The following is a 20,234-nucleotide window of genomic DNA, read 5'->3' as shown; positions in this document are numbered from 1 at the left end:
AAATACAATTATACCACTTTACCATACTATAAAATCACACAGAATTAGGCACCAGGAGGCCTTTTACAACAGTCCCATCCATATATATTCATACATTTTCATGTAGTGAAATTCTTATGTGCCCTTCTAAATTCAATATGAGGATGGCCTTTTCACAGATAAGTATGTTTTAACATCTTACATGATTACAAGAAGCATATGAATAGAAGACAAGTGAAAGTTTCTATGTAGGATCAACACCTAGTGAAGTTCTGGGGGTTAGTATATCATAGACAAAAGAGAATTGTTCTTGTTCTTGCTGAGAAATGGGCTCAAAAACATTTTTATTATAACCAGACTAAGAACAATAATGTTCCTATAGTTTCTATATTTAAAAAAAAGTGGTTTGTAAACTAAATGTAGACATAATAACTGCAGAGAGAATATATGTGTGTTGTTGCCGAAACTATATTGTTTTGTACATGCTTCATGTTTTTGCTTAAAATTTTGTGACAAAGAAAGCTGTTATTAGTGGTTTGACATTTAAGGCTTGAAGGTGCATTACAGTACATTCCCAAAACAAAGTCTCTTACCTTTCTACTGTCTAAAGTAAGTAATTAGGACTTTTTCTGCACAGGCCCCTACTTGAACAGCAGACCCTAAAATCTCACATTATTAAAGAATTTACAAGGTTGGAAATACTGCAAAAGTAGTCACTCTAAATTGTTTGTAACTTTTACAGTAACAAACAGAATCTTTAAGCAACTTCTCAAAAAATATTAAATGTGTGGAGAATAAATGGTTTATTATTCAATTATTTCATGAAATAATATTATTACAAGATACAGTTGACTATTTAATTGTATGATCTACGAGACAGGAAACGTTTAGTCACGCAGTCAGAAATTTGAAACAAAATATCATTGAACATTGAAATCATTTAATGTTTTGAAGCAAATACAGGTTACTTCACTGGGTGAACAGTAATCAACCTCAGCAAACATACATTCACATGACTGCATGGGGACTAGATCCTTTTTTGTAATCTTTTTTGGCAGTTAATTACAAATTGTTATATGTCTAAGTGATCTATCCTTACATAGAACCCATTAACATTAAAAGTAAAATTCCCAAAATAACTTTTATTTTCATATTTTCACTAAATATGAGCCATTTCTTTCGTGTGATGATTGTTAACATTTTGATTCGCAAATGTTATATATTATATTTACAATGAAAAATCAGGCCTTTGAGTGGGCATTTACTGTAAGATGATTCATAGTTTAAATGTAAAACTCAAATGTCATTTGGGCAAAAAAAGATCAATTGCTATTAAGTACATCACATAAAGGAGGTTAATGTCAATTGATATTTGAAAGTCATTATAACAATATTCAGTGCTTTAATTGGAGTGCCTGAGATGTGCATTGGGACTGGGATCTGTCAGACCCCCCAGAAAGTTGTGGGAGCAGTTGGTTTTTAATCGCATGAGGTTGGGAGTGAGCAGGCAGATAAGCTGAAGAGACAATGAAGAGTCATGCCGATTTGAATGGGAGCATACCAGAAGCAACCTAGAGAGTGAATTCATGTACCTAGTCTGATATAAATTAGACTTTTGTCATTTCTCTGTGATTTAAATGACTTCATTACAGAATATTGAGGGTGATTAAAAGCAAAGTTTAAATTTTTAAGTCTATTTAGGATTTTGGTGAGACACATTATAAACGAGTAATTAAATGCTATGAACTAAAGTAACATGGATCTTACTATCCACTGCTGGGATTTCCCAAAGAGGGATATTGTATAATTACATGATTTGTAAATTCAGCACACTAACACTTGAACTAGAAAGAAACACATCAAAACGGCAAAAATATTCCCCTCCACACTGTGCTGCATGTGTAAACATCTTTCTGAATAGCTTTATCCTGGAACTTGGTGAAACCGTTTATAACACAGCTCTGTTTCATTGAGGTCCCTGAATTCTGTATAACAATTACATCTCACAGACATAATATGGTTTTTCATGGAGTTTTGCCAAAATGAATAGATTGATAAACTGATAACAATAAGTGGCACTTATTTATGGTTCCAATATATACATACAAAAACAGCATGTGTAAAGGCTGTGTATTAGATTATGAATCTTTCCTAATATAATTTTAAGCCAGGTAGAGGAGCTGGGTATTTCATTCACAGGTTGTGGTTAAAATGAATTTTGGGTGACTAAAAAGATATAAATGAACTTGCATGACCTACTGTACAAAAAACCCAATGTCCCATTACACTGGACTGTGTTCTACTGCCATAGTCAACAAACTGAACAAAACGGAATATTACATAAAGTATCTTATGCTGAAAAGCTTAAAAGATGAAAAAAAAAAACTGATAAATAAAAGGGCATGCACAAACACCTGTACACACCTGTAGGAGAAAAAAACACACATTAAAATAAGACAACTTTGCATCTTTTCAGATAGCTAGTTATTTTTGATTGATTACTTATTGACTTTCTCATTATTTTTTTGTATATTTTTATTTTTTACCAACAATAATTCTCCCTATATGTATGAAAGGTTGTAGAAAAAAAACACTGCAAAACACAGTCAATGGTTTAGATAATCAAGAGGTATGTTGCGCTGCAGTTTTAGATCAGTCTTTTTAGATCAGTATTTTTGGCAGAACACAGTTGCCTTTGCCTTGTTTGCTGTGATCCTAAATAAAAATGAAAAAACCAAAACAACAAGGATGGACAACCTTTAAGCACATGATTAAAGTTCATGTCCAGGTAAGCTCATTTTGTCACACAGAACTTTTCAAAATTTCCATTTTCCCAAAAGCTTTAGCTTTCACGTTCCATGTCACTCTGGCCACCCAAAAGATCAGATGTCATGTGCAATCGTGAGTACAATCATATAAATGCACGTCACAAAAGGTTAGCATAACATATTAAGCCCTATTTTAATATGTACAGTGTCAAACACATTCCAACTCTACATAGCATTACCCCATGTCACCAAAAAACCACCAAAAACAAAGACATAAACCTTGTACTCTATTAAAAGTCTGTAGAACATTTATATCCTCTAGTGTAATGTAGTGAAATGTACATTGTCAAAGTATTAAAATACTTTAATAACCAATAATGTCACCAGAGATAAGTAATGGGAGAAAGATGAACAAGCATAAGATCACACGCTTCTGTAAGAGCATTCTCATGAGACATGAGGTGAGAAGCCAGTTAATCACCATTTTATATCATTTTTTGCTCTGATCTCTCTGAGTAAGGCAGAGAAAAGACTTGGAATTTCAATTTAAACTGGCATCCAAGTTTCTGAAACTTCATCAGGAACCTGTTATTACCTGTTATTCGATAAGATGCAACATCAATTAATATCAGTCAGATGCAACACAACTGACCACATTCCTCATAACTATCCATTTATACATAACCTTATCATTTTCAGAAAACCAACACCAAAAAAAAGGAAGACAATTAAAAAAAAAATCATATATGAAAACACAAGAGTACTGAGATTAAAACAAATAACAAAATATAATACATCCAGTGTTGGACTTTCACAAGATGGGTGAGAGCTCATTCATTATCAAAGTCTCTTTTTAATACATTTAATACATTGTAACGTCAACAAAATGAAACAAATTATATTAATAATAATGCACCATAAAAGTTTCAAGCAACTGGCCTGTACAGCTTTAGGAGTCAATGGCTATTGGCATGAATTAAAGATCACACCTCTTTTCACTGCTGTATCAGGTTAAATTACTAGTAAGTGGAAATATTGTGATGTTGATTTGTCAACGCTGCAAGCATTTTTCATGTTTATGTTCAATTAAATGTGTTTGATGAGGGCAGAGGTTGCTGGCTTGAAGGGGATTGAGGGATGGAATGAAGGCCAGGATGGGTAGAAGGCTTCTAGTGATGGAGATGAAGGGGTGTGGTAGAATGCAGGTAAGATCAGAATAACGTTGATCTCATTTTTTGTTGCTAGACTACACATACCACTCTTTCTTTGAAATGACAGAGCCGTCAGTTTGGGATACCATGTCATCTGCAATCTCAGACTCAGGCTCATATTGGAAAGCTAGAGTCCGCTCATCGTAGTCATGGCTCTCACCTTCATCCACAGTAAAATAGGGTCTCTTTAGGTCTTCAGAGTTACCATCAAAATCACGTTCTGTGCCCTCAAAGGCCCCTGGCCCCGAAATCTGAGTGGCCTTCTTCTCATCGTCTGAGTCATCTGGGTACTGCAGGTTCTTGGGCACAGTGGGATGCGCAGGCACAGAGCCCGCCTTACTGTATCCATTACCATAAACATGTTTCTTGGTGCTGTAGTCGCCTTTGAAGGTGCGCTGACGACGCCGAAGAAAGTAGATGAGCAACACAACACCAATGATCAGTACAACCACACCACTCACCACACCACCCCATATTGCAGCACTGGAAATGGGTTGCTCCTGGCCATTGTCCACTCTGTGAATGACATGGTTGGGGAATTCTGGGTAGGAAAAGACAAATGGAAGGGAGTGTGTCAGTGCTCAGGTGGGAAGGAGTGCACGTGCTCTTTTTTTGAGGAAAGGGACATGGGAAAGGGTAAGCCAAGGGAGGAAAACAATAAGGGGTCTCTGCCCGCACCACCAACCCTATCACCTTTTCCCAAGCCCCAAACTCTCAGCTCAAAACAATAAAAGACTTTTCACATAACAAGAAGTTTTTGAATACCCACATGCACTAGAATAGCACACATTATACAGGCCATGTTAGGCCTGTTACATACCCTACACAAGAATGCAAACATGGGCAGTAAAGTAAAGGCAGCAGTGTAATGAAGACTGGAAATAGCTACTATCTTCCAAATATAGCTATTTCCAGAATATATCCATGCGCTTTTCGTTAATTTATGGTGTTCCTGGGATAATGTATATAGTGCCCCAATCAGCAATGTGTGGAACAATATATCCCATTATAAATTTAGGATGCACACAAATTTGATGTGCATGGGCCAGGAACGCCCGTTTCTGTGACCCTTGTGTTCCTGCACATGTTGGCTTGCTTAGAGTAAGTAAGCATGTCAAATTCACCCACAATTCAAACATACACTTTCTAAATATTGCACTATTTAATCAATTAATCAACCAAGATTTCATGACTGTTCAACCTGTAACTGCATAGCAGTGTTTGTATGCCATGTTACTCATTTTACATCAACAGGGAAAGAAATGAACTCAAACATACTGTTTACTTACTGTCCCTTTTTCTTATACATCACATTTTTAGCCATCTTTAGCAATGTATATGACAAACTGGCCAAATCATTTAGCCTTGGCATGGGTATACTCATCATATTCTTATATCCTATTATATTATCCTGTATAGCAATGTAAGTTACAAACTGTGAAACATTTATGAAGGGTCACAATGAGCAGTAGGTGAGTTTAATTGTTTAGTAAGCAGCAGAGAAGAACAGTTTTTAACTAGTCTTTAACTAATTCTGCTAATTAATAACATTATTTCCATTAAGCAATTACACCTTTCTAAATAAAAAAAGAAAACTAGAATGCTAGAGTTGCAAAATAGATGAATATCAAAGTGTGCTGTTGTTGCTGCCACTAGCTTGTAAGTAAACACAGCTGAAAAGAGTCTGGTGTGAAAGGACTGTTGGCCCTTGACACAGCAACTTTCATTATGTATACGGTGTGAATCCAGTGGTGGAAACTAAAAACAATATGCCTGGATTCACACATGCCTCTCAGAGGACCCAGGTATGAATGACACAAAGCAGGGGTCTTGATTATGCCCCAAGTATATCAAAAATCATAAATTAAATATACATTATATATGACAAACAGGTGAATGTAATACACAATTGTACATGCCATCCAGGAAAGGTGGAATGCAGTAACTATCTTTGTTCCAAATTCCACATGTATTGCTATACAAGAAATTAATAGGTAGTATACAAGTAGCACATTTTAGATTTGGACCAGCCTTAATAAAATTAGCCTGCCATTAGGTTATGTACTCCAGTTTGAGAACTGCTGCAGAAAAAGCCCTTTAAACCCTGTTCTTAAAACTAGGGGATAATGCATGCCTCTGTACATCTTCTCAATTTTAATTACTCTATCTCTCAATGTTTGTTCTTTCCTGGACAATTTTTCTTTCATTTATGGTTGAGTGTGTGTGAATATGTAATTGCCATATTAGCCAGTGTCAGATATCGGTTTTATCTGGCCCCTAATGAGATTAGAAATAATAAGGGGCTTTACCAACATGACTTTGAGAGCAAATAGAGGTTACCTCTGGCTAGTGAGTGAGTGACGGAGTGATTGAGGGGGAGAGAGAGAGAGAGAGAGAGAGAAAGAGAGAGAGAGAGAAACAAATAAACAAATAAAAGAACTCCTTCTCCTTTCATTGTGTCTTTCATTATTCATTGTACCCATCCTTTAGCTTAAAAATATTCTTCGCTACCTTTTAAAAGACTTCTTTATTTTACTTTATTTTTTATTGTTCCTTTTTTAATCTTTCCATAATATCTGTTTATTTCATGGTAAATTCTTAACCTTGTCCTAGCCAGAAAAATCTCAACTGTGTAGCTATAGGAAGCAGGAAAAAGATCAAGAATCTCTATCACACCTTCAAGTCTAATAGGGCCTTATTAAGCATTTTATATATATATATAAAAGCAACTACATATTAAAGTGGACTCTTCAGCACTGCAAAGCACACAGTAATCAATAGCTCTGTCTGCATTAAGCCAGCGAATTATTTTGGCTGTGCATTGATGTTTGAATATACGTATTGTCTTCTAATATAATGTCAGCATGTGCACAAGGTGGCAGTGTTGCATGTACCAACAGCGAAATATAGAACTTTTATTCCACAGACTACAGAAAAAGCAAATGACTGGATGTGATCAAGAAGGATTTAGAAAAAAAAATGTTGTTTGTGAAAGATGTGTGAAATGAAGTTCCACATATTTCATGCTTTTGTTTTGTTTTATCATATAAACATGGAAGAACAATTTCTCCATTATGGATAAATTTCTTTATTTATCTAACTTTATTTATGTCCACCCAAGATTTCTGCTGTCTCCCTCCAAGAATTTGTCACTTGACTGTCCCTTAGATGCAGTAAAAAGAACCCTTAATTTTACAGTGCAAAAAGACTACTGTTTTGGGTCATGATTTGATTGGATCTCAACCCAAAATTCATATGGAGTAGACCTGAAGTTTAGGGTTTGTGATATACAGAACAATAAAACTTCAGGTCTATTCCATTGCTCTTCTGAAAGCATTTGTAAACCCATACCAAAACACAGACGCCTTCTCTAGGTCTCAATCCAAGTACAATTACAGATATCTTTGTATTAAATGAATTATTCATAGGATGACAAAAAGTGACTTAAAATAAGGTTTCATTTCAAGGCACCTTTCTTATGATTGCTTCTCTACTGCTGTTTTTGCCTTCTGCAGCCACTGTGCAAGTGCTATCCTGCCCAGCTTAGCTTGCCTTGATAGATGTTCTATGGTTGCTGTCATATTTCAAATACTAGATGAAAACTACAGCTCAAATCTAGCCTTGGGCATAAATAAAAATAAAAAAAAATAGAAGGATATGAACGCTTGAAATTCTAAACTGTCTTCAGGAAATTCACACTGCCTTCCTAGGAATGCACAGTACAGGTCTTGATTGATTTTATGATGTCACATATGAATAATTTTAATGCAAAATGCTGGATATGATTTGTATTGGAGGGGGTTTGCATTTACAGTTGCTTAGTATTTACAGTAGCAGATGGATACAAGGCAAGGTTAAGTGAAGGTGGGAGAGGTGCAAGAGGGGAAAGAGCTAGGGCCTGCCTGTAAGCATGCAGACAAAACTCATCTAAAAGCTCCCTGTCAGCTGCTTCAGTCATGTATGAGAAAACAGAAAATACAGCTATTTAGCAAGTGTCTGCAAATATGCCTAATATAGTTAGTCTGCCTTAATGGTGGCAACTAAACAGTCCATTTCAAGGGTACATGATGCCAATTTTTTGTTTGTTTTGTTTGTTGGCAAATATCTGGTGCATATATTATTTATTCTTTAACTGCATCCACTGCATATACTTCCCTAAGATTAAGATGACCTAAAACGGATTTATATGTCTTTTGGTAGCGCATGATCTCAAACAAATTCTAATGCACAGAATGCATTTTAATATCTCTTATACATTCATAAATTTAGCAAGAGATAGAACCAGATACAGGCCATAAACAAAGCTGCTTTAGCACCTGCTAGCGGAACACTGATATGTGTTTACATATGAAACATATCTGCCATGACCACGCAATTTTTAATTGAACATCTGAGCACTACTTTGTTTTTTTATCCAGGTCCTGGTACTTATATTTTATTTTGGAATCAAGCCACTAGCCTATTGTGTGCTATTAGTATGCTTGACATTGAATGACACAACACAAATTGTCTTGTTGTCACTTGTTGACCACAGTTTAACTGTGGACCCAGCAGAATTTTTCAACATACTGAACCAATTACTTGAGGAAAAAATGGTGTAGCAACTTACGTAAATTGAGTGATTTCTTTGATCACATGCATTTACATACAGTATTTCATCAGACCAGACACTAGCTACAAGGCTATAAACATTTGTTTATAATTTTTTCAGATTTTCAGATTGTTTGATTTATTTACCCTCTCTGTGTTGATTAGCAAACTGACACTTGTTTTAGAAAGGCTGACAGCCAAAACAAATATGAATGAACAAAGAAGTATGCTTTTATTCTTTTATTCTATTTTATTCAATTCAAAACAGATGTGTTGAGGATCTGTGGTGTTAGTCCAAAAAAACCCACCAAAATTGGATGATCATAAAATTCTTTCCTTGGTGAATAAAAACCCCTTCAGAAAATTTAGGCAAATCAAGAACACTCTTGAGGAAGCCGACAGAGTCTACAACAGGGGAGTCCAATCATATCTGTAAATGGCCGATGTGGGTGAGCCACACCTGAATCTATTGAAATAATCAACTGATTAAATAGGTGAACTCAGATGTGGTTCATGCTTGATTGAAATGAAAATCTGCACCCATAGAGGTCCTTTGCAGATAAGGTTTGAACCAGTACATTTCTACTGGGGGTGCTGTGGAACATGGGCTTAATTTTTCAGTAAGTGGAGTGCAGAGCAAATTAAAAAAGAGATATGAAGCAGAGGAATGGAGAGTAGAGAGAATGGAAGAAGACAGTAGAAAGAGAAGAGAGGAATGAAGGTGAAAAGAGACAGGATTAAAAATGAGAGAAGATTATTTTCACCCTAGCATGCTGATGAGTGAATTCATTATTGCTACAGTGATGCAGGGGTTATAGACTGGCCTACTTAAACCTACTCTAGGGCACATGGGCTAAAAAAGATTCTCTATCTCAAAGTCTTAAGGAAACCCTATAACTGTCCATTTCATTCTGCCCTAGAGAGGCAAAAATTACAGTAATACATTTATGTAGTTTGTACTGCCTTTATCTATGTTGTTCTACTTGCAGCATTTGCTTTTTCCACAAGTTTAAAACAAACACACTGTCACTCTATTACTCTGCTCATTTGGCCACCATACCCTCTATTTCTCCCCAGAGGCACTAAGCTTAATGAATAGGAAGGGAAAGACAGAGAGAAGGAAAGAGAGGTGGAGTGAGACAAAGGGAGAATAAAATACGCAAGCTAATAGCTTATCAAGATAATGAGAAAATTGCAGAACTAACTAGCACAAGCCACTTCCTGCACTTTCCTATCGTTCCATAAATGCTGTATACCTAAATGTTGCCCAGGTGCTGTCTTGCTGAGCCTCATAGGATACTATTCTGTTCCAAGGTTCAGATCCCATGGAATGCACCTTTTATAATGTCTGGCAGGGTCAAGAATAGTGCAATAGGCATGACTTAGTGTGGATATGTGTGCAGTGTAATGTGCCACACACCTCAGATACAACCACAGAATAAGATACAAGCAAAACAGCACCGGTGTGTGAGTCTTATGAGACACCGGTGTGTGAGTCTTACATGATCTAATGAAAAGATTAAATTGATCCTCTGAAGCTAAGAGGTAGAAAAATTAGATTCACTTTATTTTCTTTTTCGATTTGGGCACACACTAACAAAATCCTGTTTGAACCTCAGATCGTTATAAGGATTCATCAGAATGTGACAGCTATTATACTTTAAAACCTCACTTTTTATGGTTTTTGTGAATCCAGTTTCCATTAATAGCACGGTAGGTGTGTGGCAAAAGCTTTTATTGGTTCTGCCACGCTAGGAGTCTGTTTAAAATAACAGAAACCAGACTGAGCATAACTAATATACTGTCAGTGTTTTGATGCAAATCAAATTCAGTTTCTATTACAGAGACGACTTCCTTGGTTTCCATCTACTTTTTCTGCCTTGTTCTCTCATCATTGGACCCCATTTCTCTCCCTCTGGCTGCTATTTTACATTTACATTTATGGCATTTGGCTGATGTACTTATCCAAAGCGACTTACATTTATCTCCTTTTTATACAGCTGAGCAATTGAGGGTTAAGGGCCTTGCTCAAGGCTTTCAACTTTCAACCTGAACTTTCCACCTTCCAATCACTAGTCCAACAGTTTAACCACTGAGTTACCCCTTCCTCCCACTTACTTTATTCAATCACCTCAAAAGAATTCCAATAAGACCCAGAAATGTCCTTCAGTTACACAAATTCTGTTATTTATTTATATTTGTGATGCTATCTTTTATAAATCTCATGGTTGACATTCTCTCTCTCTCTCTCTACACTTCTATTCTACATGTGGAGGAATGAGCAATTGCTCATCCAGGAAAGCATAAACAGAAGTCTGCCTCCTTAGCTAGCCCTCCCACAGGCAAGCAGCTTGGCCAATCCCCCCACTCCTCCCAGCTCCCATCTACCCCCCCCCTTTCCTTGCCAAATTGAGGGTGGCAAAGTCCCCGGTGCCATGTTAAATAACAGCACATGAACCCGTGTCCTAATGGCAGTAACAATGGCATCAAATACACAAACACTGTAGCAATATTGCAGCTGTGTGAAACAGAGAACAGTAGTGTATAGTATGCATGTGTCTAGCTGCTGAGCGTCATTTACATGTACATAAAAGTAGTTGATTCAAAGTGACAGAATCAAACCTAACCACCATCTAGGTGGGAAAAGAAATAGTACGATTCATATTATCTAGTTTTTGTTGCATTTTTCACAGACATCCATTTGTTTTATACCAAAAACCATACTAAAGGAAAAGCATATAATTAATCTTGGCAGTGCTAAAGTAAGCTGACAGACTACCAATACACTGGAACTTTCTCATGGCATTAAAGATATAATTGAGGGAGAATTTGAGTGAATCCTTTGTATTTTGTTGCTTAGATGCAAACATGTCTGTAGATCTTTGGCTTTTTCTACAGTGAAATAGAGAGTACAGCTTTAAAAAACCCAGCATATATATCTTACTCTTCATTTCTTTAATTACAGCTTTCTGTCTTGCTGATGGAATCCACTTCAGGGTTTAACCATATTGGAACACCATAAGCTTACATCATTCATGTAAAACATGCTGGTGTAGTACATGAACCAAAGGAATGAAAAGTCAAAAATAGACAATTAACCTTTGCACTGTATTTGTGCCTATGCTGACAGAAGACAACCTATATCATCTGATTCAAATCTGGTTAGAAGCAATTCAAACCCCTACTTTACTGAGAGCAAATTTTCAGTTTGAAAACAATATATCTCACAGATGCTACTGTCATTGAACATACAACACTAATACACAAGACATTAATATTCAGTTAATCTGGTATATTTGTTAGAGGACTAACTAATACACAGACCATTATAGGTCAAGGTCAGATTTCAGAACTACTATTTCTTAGGCTTTTAGGTTGAAGAAGCCCTTATAAAGAATTTTAGACTTTTTCTCCAATATTCTGTTTCCAATTTCTGTCCCAGTACCAGGATGCTGCTGGTCTGAAACAAAAAAATCATTTGACATCTTTGGGATGTTTAAAGACTTTAAAGCATTTTGATCTGCATTTAAAATCTACAACTGAATCCAAAACTAAAACTTATACAACAATCTGCAGTTATTTCTGTCATCTCTGGAACAACCCTATAACATATAAAAGTCAGGAGTAGAATATTAATGCATTTTAATACACAAGTCAAGAATAATCAGATGTGTGAAAATTCAAAGGGTGTTACTGCAGGTGTTTCATGTGGGTTGAGGCTTTAAAATACTTTTAATCCTGTTAGACTCCTGGCACAGTTGACAAATTTATATAGTTTACACAGTTCATGTTGATTTTGCACCATAGATTGTGTCTTGAAAGTATTATCTATGACAGTGTCTACAAATAAACACAAATGTTAAGTACTACATGTCCAGGCTGCTCCCTACATTCCAGACATGTTGCTACACATTTAAATAGACTGTAAGCAGCAATAATTCTGTACAGAAAGTAAAGTAATAAACATATTTATGTATTGTAGTATTATTTATTTCCCTTCTAGTCTCCTTATACCTAAAAAGGGTGGAAATTCTTTTACTGGGTGGTTCTGTATGTTTACATTTTTTTTTAAAGTTAAATTGTGAACAGGGGCAAAAGTCTGTATGTATGTATGTATGTATGTATGTATTCACTAAGTAAGAACATTCCTTTTAAAGAGGCTTAAGTGCATATGTAAAAGTCCTAATAATTTACATAGCCATACTGGTCCTTCCATATAGTTACAGCTACTAGAATATAGCTAGCATGTACTATACTACTCACACATGCTATCATCCTGTTGTCAGACTTGAGATGTGACTGTTGGATTTAAGATGAACAATTGTATTGAATTGTAGCTAATAAAAAGGTCTTCTGACTGGGTTTCTTAGAATACCAATATTACATAATTAACCAAGCATGTGGCCTTCTCATGGTGTTCACGCTAGCTAACATGCTAGATATCACTGCAAACCAAAAAAATGTAAATGATAGTAGTGCATATATCATTATGCTGTACTAAGTGTTACTAAGAACACCAGTAATTTCACCCAGTCAGTTTGCTAAGATGAATGCAGTTATATGTCTGTTTAACTAATATGTCATGATTTAAATATTTATGCTATATTTACTATTTGAACTGTTTTAAATGTAAACTATATGGACAGAGGCTGGAAACTTGGAAGTTGGAAGCATGCAGTTGTATAGGCTATGTCACGCTTGAGATGAATTGAAGCACAGACTGCATGCCAGACTTCTAAGATTAAGCTGACATTAGTGCCCAACCTCACTAATGGCCTTGCACAAATCCCCAAACCCATGCTCCAAAATCTAGTAGAAAGCAAAGAGGGCACTAAATTGGGTCTTCCCAAAGCACATATGGATGTGATGGTCAGGTGTCCACAAATTTTTTGTCCATATACTGTATATAATTGAAAGCATGCATGTGTCACATATGAATGGTTAGAAGCACATCAGTACAACACAGCTAGGATTTGACTCTCCCTTTCCCTCAGAATCTTATTGATGAAGACACAAAGCTCAGTGACCTTTCAATGGAATGATCCATGATGGGTAAGACATTGGCAAAGACAGAACTGTGCAATATATTACCCAGATGCAAACTAAGTGGACTGACCCATGGCTACTGTGAAATGGAGGCTGGAGAGAAAAGAATAGATTTGTCCTGTTTGGATAACTAGGATGACTTAGAGCAATAGAAAAACTTAATGAGGGTGTATCTTTGAGATAATCCATACTTAAATGTCTTTTTCCCCCTCCATGGTAGTAGACAATATTTAAAATCTGACTATTCACATTCTCTCAGCACACAATCTCTCAAACAGGCTTACTCTTGTGCACTTTAAACCCCATAAATTATTAGCCATGAAAGCTATTTGCTTAATTTGTCAGCTGTATGTAGGGACTGAATGAATTAACAGCCAAACATTACCTCTTGTTGAGCAAAACTACTCAATGCACTTAGCATTTGCAGATATGCAATTTCCATTTTGTCAGTGCCGATTTTTCAGGGCTATATTAATATTGTGAACATTTTGAAAGAGCACAGAATGAGAATTAGCCAATGTAACAGATAATATCGCATATCCCCATGCTAAGGTATTATACAGAATCACCAGAAGGACAGAAAGCCTGCATACACACATATATGCAATGCAAGTAAAACATTGTAGCCTTCACTTTCACAAGTCAAGCAAAGATAGCATCTTCAAGGATGAAACATGATGCATGAATGCATGCATAGAGAAAACATCCCAAATACCAAGACTCATGCAGAGAGAAAGAGAAAAGCAACTGAGAAATCTTCAGCATGCATCCATGTCCATATGCTCAAAGAAGACAAAAACCAAATTAAGAGAAGACATCTGGAGCCAGCACAGAGTGAAAGCACTACCTTTGATTATGCAATACAATATAATATAATAATAATTTGGTAATATATCTGAAGATTCCCAATATCATTTGGGCAAAGAAGAGGCAGAGAAAATTGCCTAGCTTTGTTCTGTTCTTTTGAAATTTTTTGAAAAGTTCAAACAGGAAAACGTTTGAACAACAAGATGAAGGATTGCCCTGTACATACAAAGAAGTACCTGAGAGTCTAAGTTTGAAACTCTGTTATGTTATATGAGCACTTTATTATGCCTTTCACATCTGTGTGTGCATCTGAATGTGCTCACTGCAAATTCACTTAATTCACTAGCAGTCCTCCACCTTGCTGATGGTAAGTCAGCCTACACCCTCCACCCTCTTCACCACACCCAAACTGTTTCTTAGCAGCCTCAACATACCTGTCACATTGACCTCTACTAGGCCAGACCGAGTGCCGATGCTGTTGGTGGCATCACAAATGTATGTGCCAGAGAAGTCATATGTCACAGGCCCCTTGAAGAGTAGAGTGTTGTTTCTGATTTCCACGTTTTTGGGCAAGGATCCATTCGATCTGTCAGTCAAAAGGGACACAGGTGTGAAATTTCTTTCAGGTTCAGGTTCAGATTAGAAATACTAGAAACCCACTAAATACACAAATCTACTAAAAAGTGGCTCCCTTATGCATGATCCACCCTGAGCAACTTAGGACATCAGGCCACTTTGGTTTCACTTTGTGTATTCCCCAAACATTTGCACCTTAATTATATACTTACCCAGTGAACACTCTTATTTTGGTTTTATATTGTATTTTGTACAGCTTTTCAATGCAACTCAAAGTCTGTAATGAAAGTGATATAGACTGTAGACTCAGGTACATGATCTAGCCACTACAATGCAGAACAAACAGCACAGGCGAAAACCTAATTTAGCTTTCTACCCCTACATGTGACATAATTCACATAGTTATTCTTTGTAGATCACCTGCTACAAAACTAGTTTTTGAGTAAGCCATATAGTATATCCCATTACACACATAAATTAATGTATATTTTGTTAACCAACAAACTTAGTCAAGCTATCTGAATTACTTAGCAGTGGAAAAAGCAATGTTACACTTTCTAGTCCATACGTAAGTACAAAAACTTGCAGAATATATTATTTATATATAATATTTAAGTAATGTATCATCTGCCTCCATTTGTTCATCAATAAATAGTGTACCTATTTAGAAGCTATTAAGAAGCTAACATAACTGCTGTTAAAACAGTTGAGCAAACAAAATGGTTAAAGGTCACATGAATAGCTCTCCAAACAAGAGCTAGAACTGTGCATGTTTTAACACAAATTAGATAACTATTACACAAACAGAGCCATTTCAGTAAATTGGAGTTTATAGGCCTGTTTGAGATGTGGAACTTTAAAAAAAAAAAAGAACTTTTAAGAGCTTTTAGCAGCTTCTCTTTTGCTGTAAATTAACTTAAATGCAACACACCTTTTTGGTTGTTGGCATGATTAGCTAAACAACAGCAATGTAATGCTGTGTAGCTTCACAAAATGACAGAAAGTGTATGCTAGTATTCGTGGCCAATCTAAATTCCCAACTGTTTAATAAGAAAATGGTAACCAATGGCTAAATATAGGCTACATTTTTTAGGACTTTTGGTTTTGTATTGGATAGTGTTTTTGTGGCTGGATTGATTGCGCTTTCGGGAGATTTGGCAACCCAGCTACTGACAGAATGCAATGTTTAATTACACAACAGCATCAAATTGTGAGTATTTTGTGCATGTCCTTGGTCTAGACATCCTGAAGAATGCCAGATGGCCCTCTGATTCTCCTTAAAACATAATAATAATAGCAATGTCTCCTTCTGTTTTTTGAACAAACCAAGGTTCCTCCCAGATGCCCACCAGCCTTCCTATTTTAAATGGTAGCATTCACTCCAGGCTGTGAAGCTGTAAAACTAATGAGAGAACTTTAGGATCTGGGCAAATTATTGGATATCTACAGTGCTCCTACTGTGCACCTTGTAATCATTAACCACTTCCATTTAGTAAACATAATGAGATTTGGGGGAGGATGAGCTGCAATGTTAACTGCCAAAACAAAATTAAGCTGGACACCAGATTCAAGGATTTGGCACTGCAACCTTCATCATTTTGGTCCTAGATAGAATTACACATTGCTTATAACAAAATATATTATTATCTTCCTCAATCATTATACTTCACCTTGCATAACTTTGCTGGCAGGATTTGTGTTTAGGCTTAAGTGTGTCCATATGTTACCCTGAGATTGTGAGCAGAGGTTGTACATGCATGTTTTTCAATGTATGCGCATATGTGTACATGCCTCATAGCAAGCCACAGTTGACCTCCATAAAGCAGCTCCAGGGGAGCTTCGCAACACATTTGGTGTGTGCTGTGCATTGCTACAGTGGCTGTCCTCTCCAATCCATCAGCACCAAGGTGCCATCTCTCTCCCTATTAAATTCTCCCTCTCATTCATCCTTCTCTTTCTCGACCATCCCTTTCTACTCAGCCCTATCCTCCTCCTATTCTTTTCTTATTCTTTCTGTCATCTCTGTCTCTATACTTCATCCCCACCCATCTCACATCTCTACCCCGTTTCTGTCCCCATCTAACTCAAGCTCCCAACCCTCTCATCACCCCAATTTAACAGAATCCTGCATACAAGCCAACTGCTGTGCTGAGCAAACACTGCACCCCAAAATGCATTTCACTATATTAATATTTACATTATGCATACAGCAGCAACAAGAGGGTATATTTGCATAGTTCATTCGTTATTCAAACCAACAGTGATAACATCTAAGGCAAAATAGGTGTACACAATAAAAAGTGTACTGCAAACAGCAATGATGTCATGCTGATTCATCAGGACTTTAATGTTGATTCAACAACTCTATTTTTTTCTTTCTCTCTCTCACACACTCATTACCTGCATAAAAGGCTTACTGCCTTTTTCACTTGTATGAAAGAACAATGTACATGCATGCATATATATCTAGGTGAGATTACAGAAATATATGGAGAAAGAGAAAATGACATAAAAATGCAAACATGACATTAGGCAGGACCTAGCAGCATGTACTTCTACAGTAATAAAATCAACCACTTGGCCGATTTAGAAATAAAATTAAGGTAAATTAGACTCACAGTTTCCAGTGGTAGCCAGTGACAGCTGGATTTGCATCTGCTTCACAGGTGAGTTTCACGTCCTGACGGTCCAGGTACCAATTCCCATCAAAACCTTCAATCTTGACCTCAGGTTCATCTGTACGAAAACAATGTGTTCAATTAAACTTCATTCTTTCCCTCCTTCCATCCTTCAATTTGAACTACTAAGTTAGTCAAGAACAATGATCACTATACAAAAAAATCATAAACTATGTCTGGCTTTCAAAAAGAAGGAGTCAGCCAGGTCGACTTTGTCAGTTATTAAAGCAACATAACAGGGCATAAAAATATAAAGCAACTCATGAAATTTAAATTTAGGATTTTTAGTCAGTCCCTTGCTAATATAAATTGTAATGAAAAACTTTGTTTAAATTGCAAAATAAAGCAAAACAAGCATTTTCACTAGTAGTATCAGACTTTTGCACCCCAATGTGTATATATATCGTACAGATATACTATTTTAGATAAGGAGTATGACAGTTTCACAAACTATTGGCATTTTCTCAAACATTCATAAATATTAAATCATGACCATCAGAAATGTCTTCCAGCTATAAAGCTTCCTTATACAAAGTCAGCTTTTCCACTATTCCTTAAACATGCTCTGGACAGGCCATTCCATTACACTTCCATCCTCTCTAAATATCTCATCCATACCTCTGATATATGTATAAAATATGACTCTACAGCAGTCCCAATACTTTGGACATATATAGTGTATATACAATTTATTTGTCATGTTCTTAAAGGATGTTTGCCTTACACTGAACATTGAGGATGACGCTATCGCTGAAGTGCTCAGAATTGTACGTGACAATGCATGTGAGCTTCTGTCGGTGACTCTCACGACTTGGTACAATCTCGTAGTTGCTGCGTATGGTGACTGTGCCATTGGGATTGCGCGTCTCCTGGAATGTTGCTTGGCCCTTTAGCTTGGTATCCCACTTAATAACACTAGGTGGCTTTCCGTTTGCTGACAGACATGTGGCAACAGTCATCTTGTGCTTCTGGGCCCGTGCAATGATGATGGGAGTTGTAAGGGTCATATGCGTCGTGGGACGTGCTAAGAAAAAGACAAATGTGTGATTGTGAAACATTTAATTTGCATACACCATGAACATTATATCACCTTTATAGTTTCTACACTCAATTCCACTGTTTCTATTGCTCTGCTTTGATCAAATAAATCCAGTTCCTAATTTTTCAAAGTTCAAAGGAGATGAAGAATGTATCGAGTGTATCTAAAAACCCAGAGTAATTTGATCCAAATTTTGGTAATGGCACCAATTAGCAGTTAATTAGCTCAAAATCAGTTTGCACTGGAAGCTCATCCCTGCTAACTGCAAGAGACGAAGAGAGGCCATCTAACATCTTCTTTGCAAGTGCATACATGCAGAGATATTCAAACAAGGTGAGGTAGGGCTCTGACAAATTTATAGACTCTGTCCTTAACTTAGAGGCAGGTTGTAACTTAAGAACCTGGCATAGGAGCAGTACTGCAGAAAACTTTACTTGTGATAAGCTTGATTAAAGAACACAATCGTTTCATTTCTAATTATTTTTTTCTATGACAGGTTTAGTCTCTTACTCCCCCTTTATTTATCTCTTGCTATTTAAAAAATAATTTAAAGAAATATTTTTTAATTCAATGTGTGTGTTTGTGTGTGTGTGTGTGTGCCTCAGAAACATAAAACATACTGAAATAACAACTATTTATACAGGCTCTAAACAACAGCAACTGCAAATAACACTTATTGCATAGTATACCCTCCCATGCATATATGACATTTACAGCAGCTGTATAATAACAATCATAAAGTACATTGTAAATCAGCTAATTGTGGAATATATACAGTGCCAAGAATAAATATTAGACATCTTTATGACTTATGTCTCTGATGCCTTTTCGCTATCTTCTGTACTAGTTTCATTACAAAAGAAAATAATCCACATTAATAAACATTCAATTTACGCTAAAAAATCAATCGACTTTTTGCGGAATTTATGCAAAAAGTCTTGAGATATACTGGTACCCTTGGTAAAGATGAGCAAGAAAGGCTATGAAAAAGATTTGCTCTTAACTGTAAAGCCAATACTTCCTGTTTCACTTTAGTATAAATATGAAGGAGGTCAAATATGACACAGAGGTCAAATTCCTTTACCCATTCATCAACATGAGGAAAAACGGAGAATACACAAATTAAATGAGACAAGATTGTGTTTCATGATACAGGCAATGGCTATGAAAGGGCTACTTGCCTGAAAATGTCCATATCTAATATTAGGGCAATAATTTAAAACAACCAGCATTATAATGTACTTGTCTAGAAGAGGAAGTATATTTTGTTCCCATGCACATAAGGAGGATGGTTAGAGAGGAGAAAAAAATTCAAGGTTCACAGTTGGATATTCATATAGAGTGGTAGCACTTTGCTGCCACCATGTTCTGAATGTTAGGGTGCAAATCAATGTAACGTATGGTTTGTTCAGATGTTTTATATTGCTTAGAAAAAAATGTATTTCAATTAAAGGTTATATTTCTTTAAAAGTGTTCAGCGTGAGATTAGGCTTCTTCTTTTTTTTACCATTTTCACCAACGGTGGCAAAAATGATTGATT

At 36.3% G+C, this 20,234-nt stretch overlaps 1 protein-coding gene across 1 annotated transcript in view; it reads right to left on the bottom strand.

The window, feature by feature from the left end:
* Positions 1–902: 902 nt before the first annotated feature.
* The window catches only part of nectin1b (nectin cell adhesion molecule 1b), a 68,477-nt gene continuing 49,145 nt past the window's right edge, over positions 903–20,234 (bottom strand). The window contains exons 3-6 of the mRNA XM_058387528.1: positions 18,380–18,679; positions 17,596–17,713; positions 14,836–14,987; positions 903–4,499 (exon numbers count right to left, since the gene is read on the bottom strand). Of these exons, the coding sequence (XP_058243511.1) occupies positions 3,994–4,499; positions 14,836–14,987; positions 17,596–17,713; positions 18,380–18,679 (1,076 nt within the window). The 3' untranslated portion in view covers positions 903–3,993. The remainder of the gene's footprint in view (positions 4,500–14,835; positions 14,988–17,595; positions 17,714–18,379; positions 18,680–20,234) is intronic.

Source organism: Hemibagrus wyckioides, linkage group LG04 (genome assembly GCF_019097595.1).
Source record: "Hemibagrus wyckioides isolate EC202008001 linkage group LG04, SWU_Hwy_1.0, whole genome shotgun sequence".
Lineage (NCBI taxonomy): Eukaryota > Metazoa > Chordata > Actinopteri > Siluriformes > Bagridae > Hemibagrus > Hemibagrus wyckioides.
This window is presented reverse-complemented; position numbering and strand designations above follow the sequence as displayed.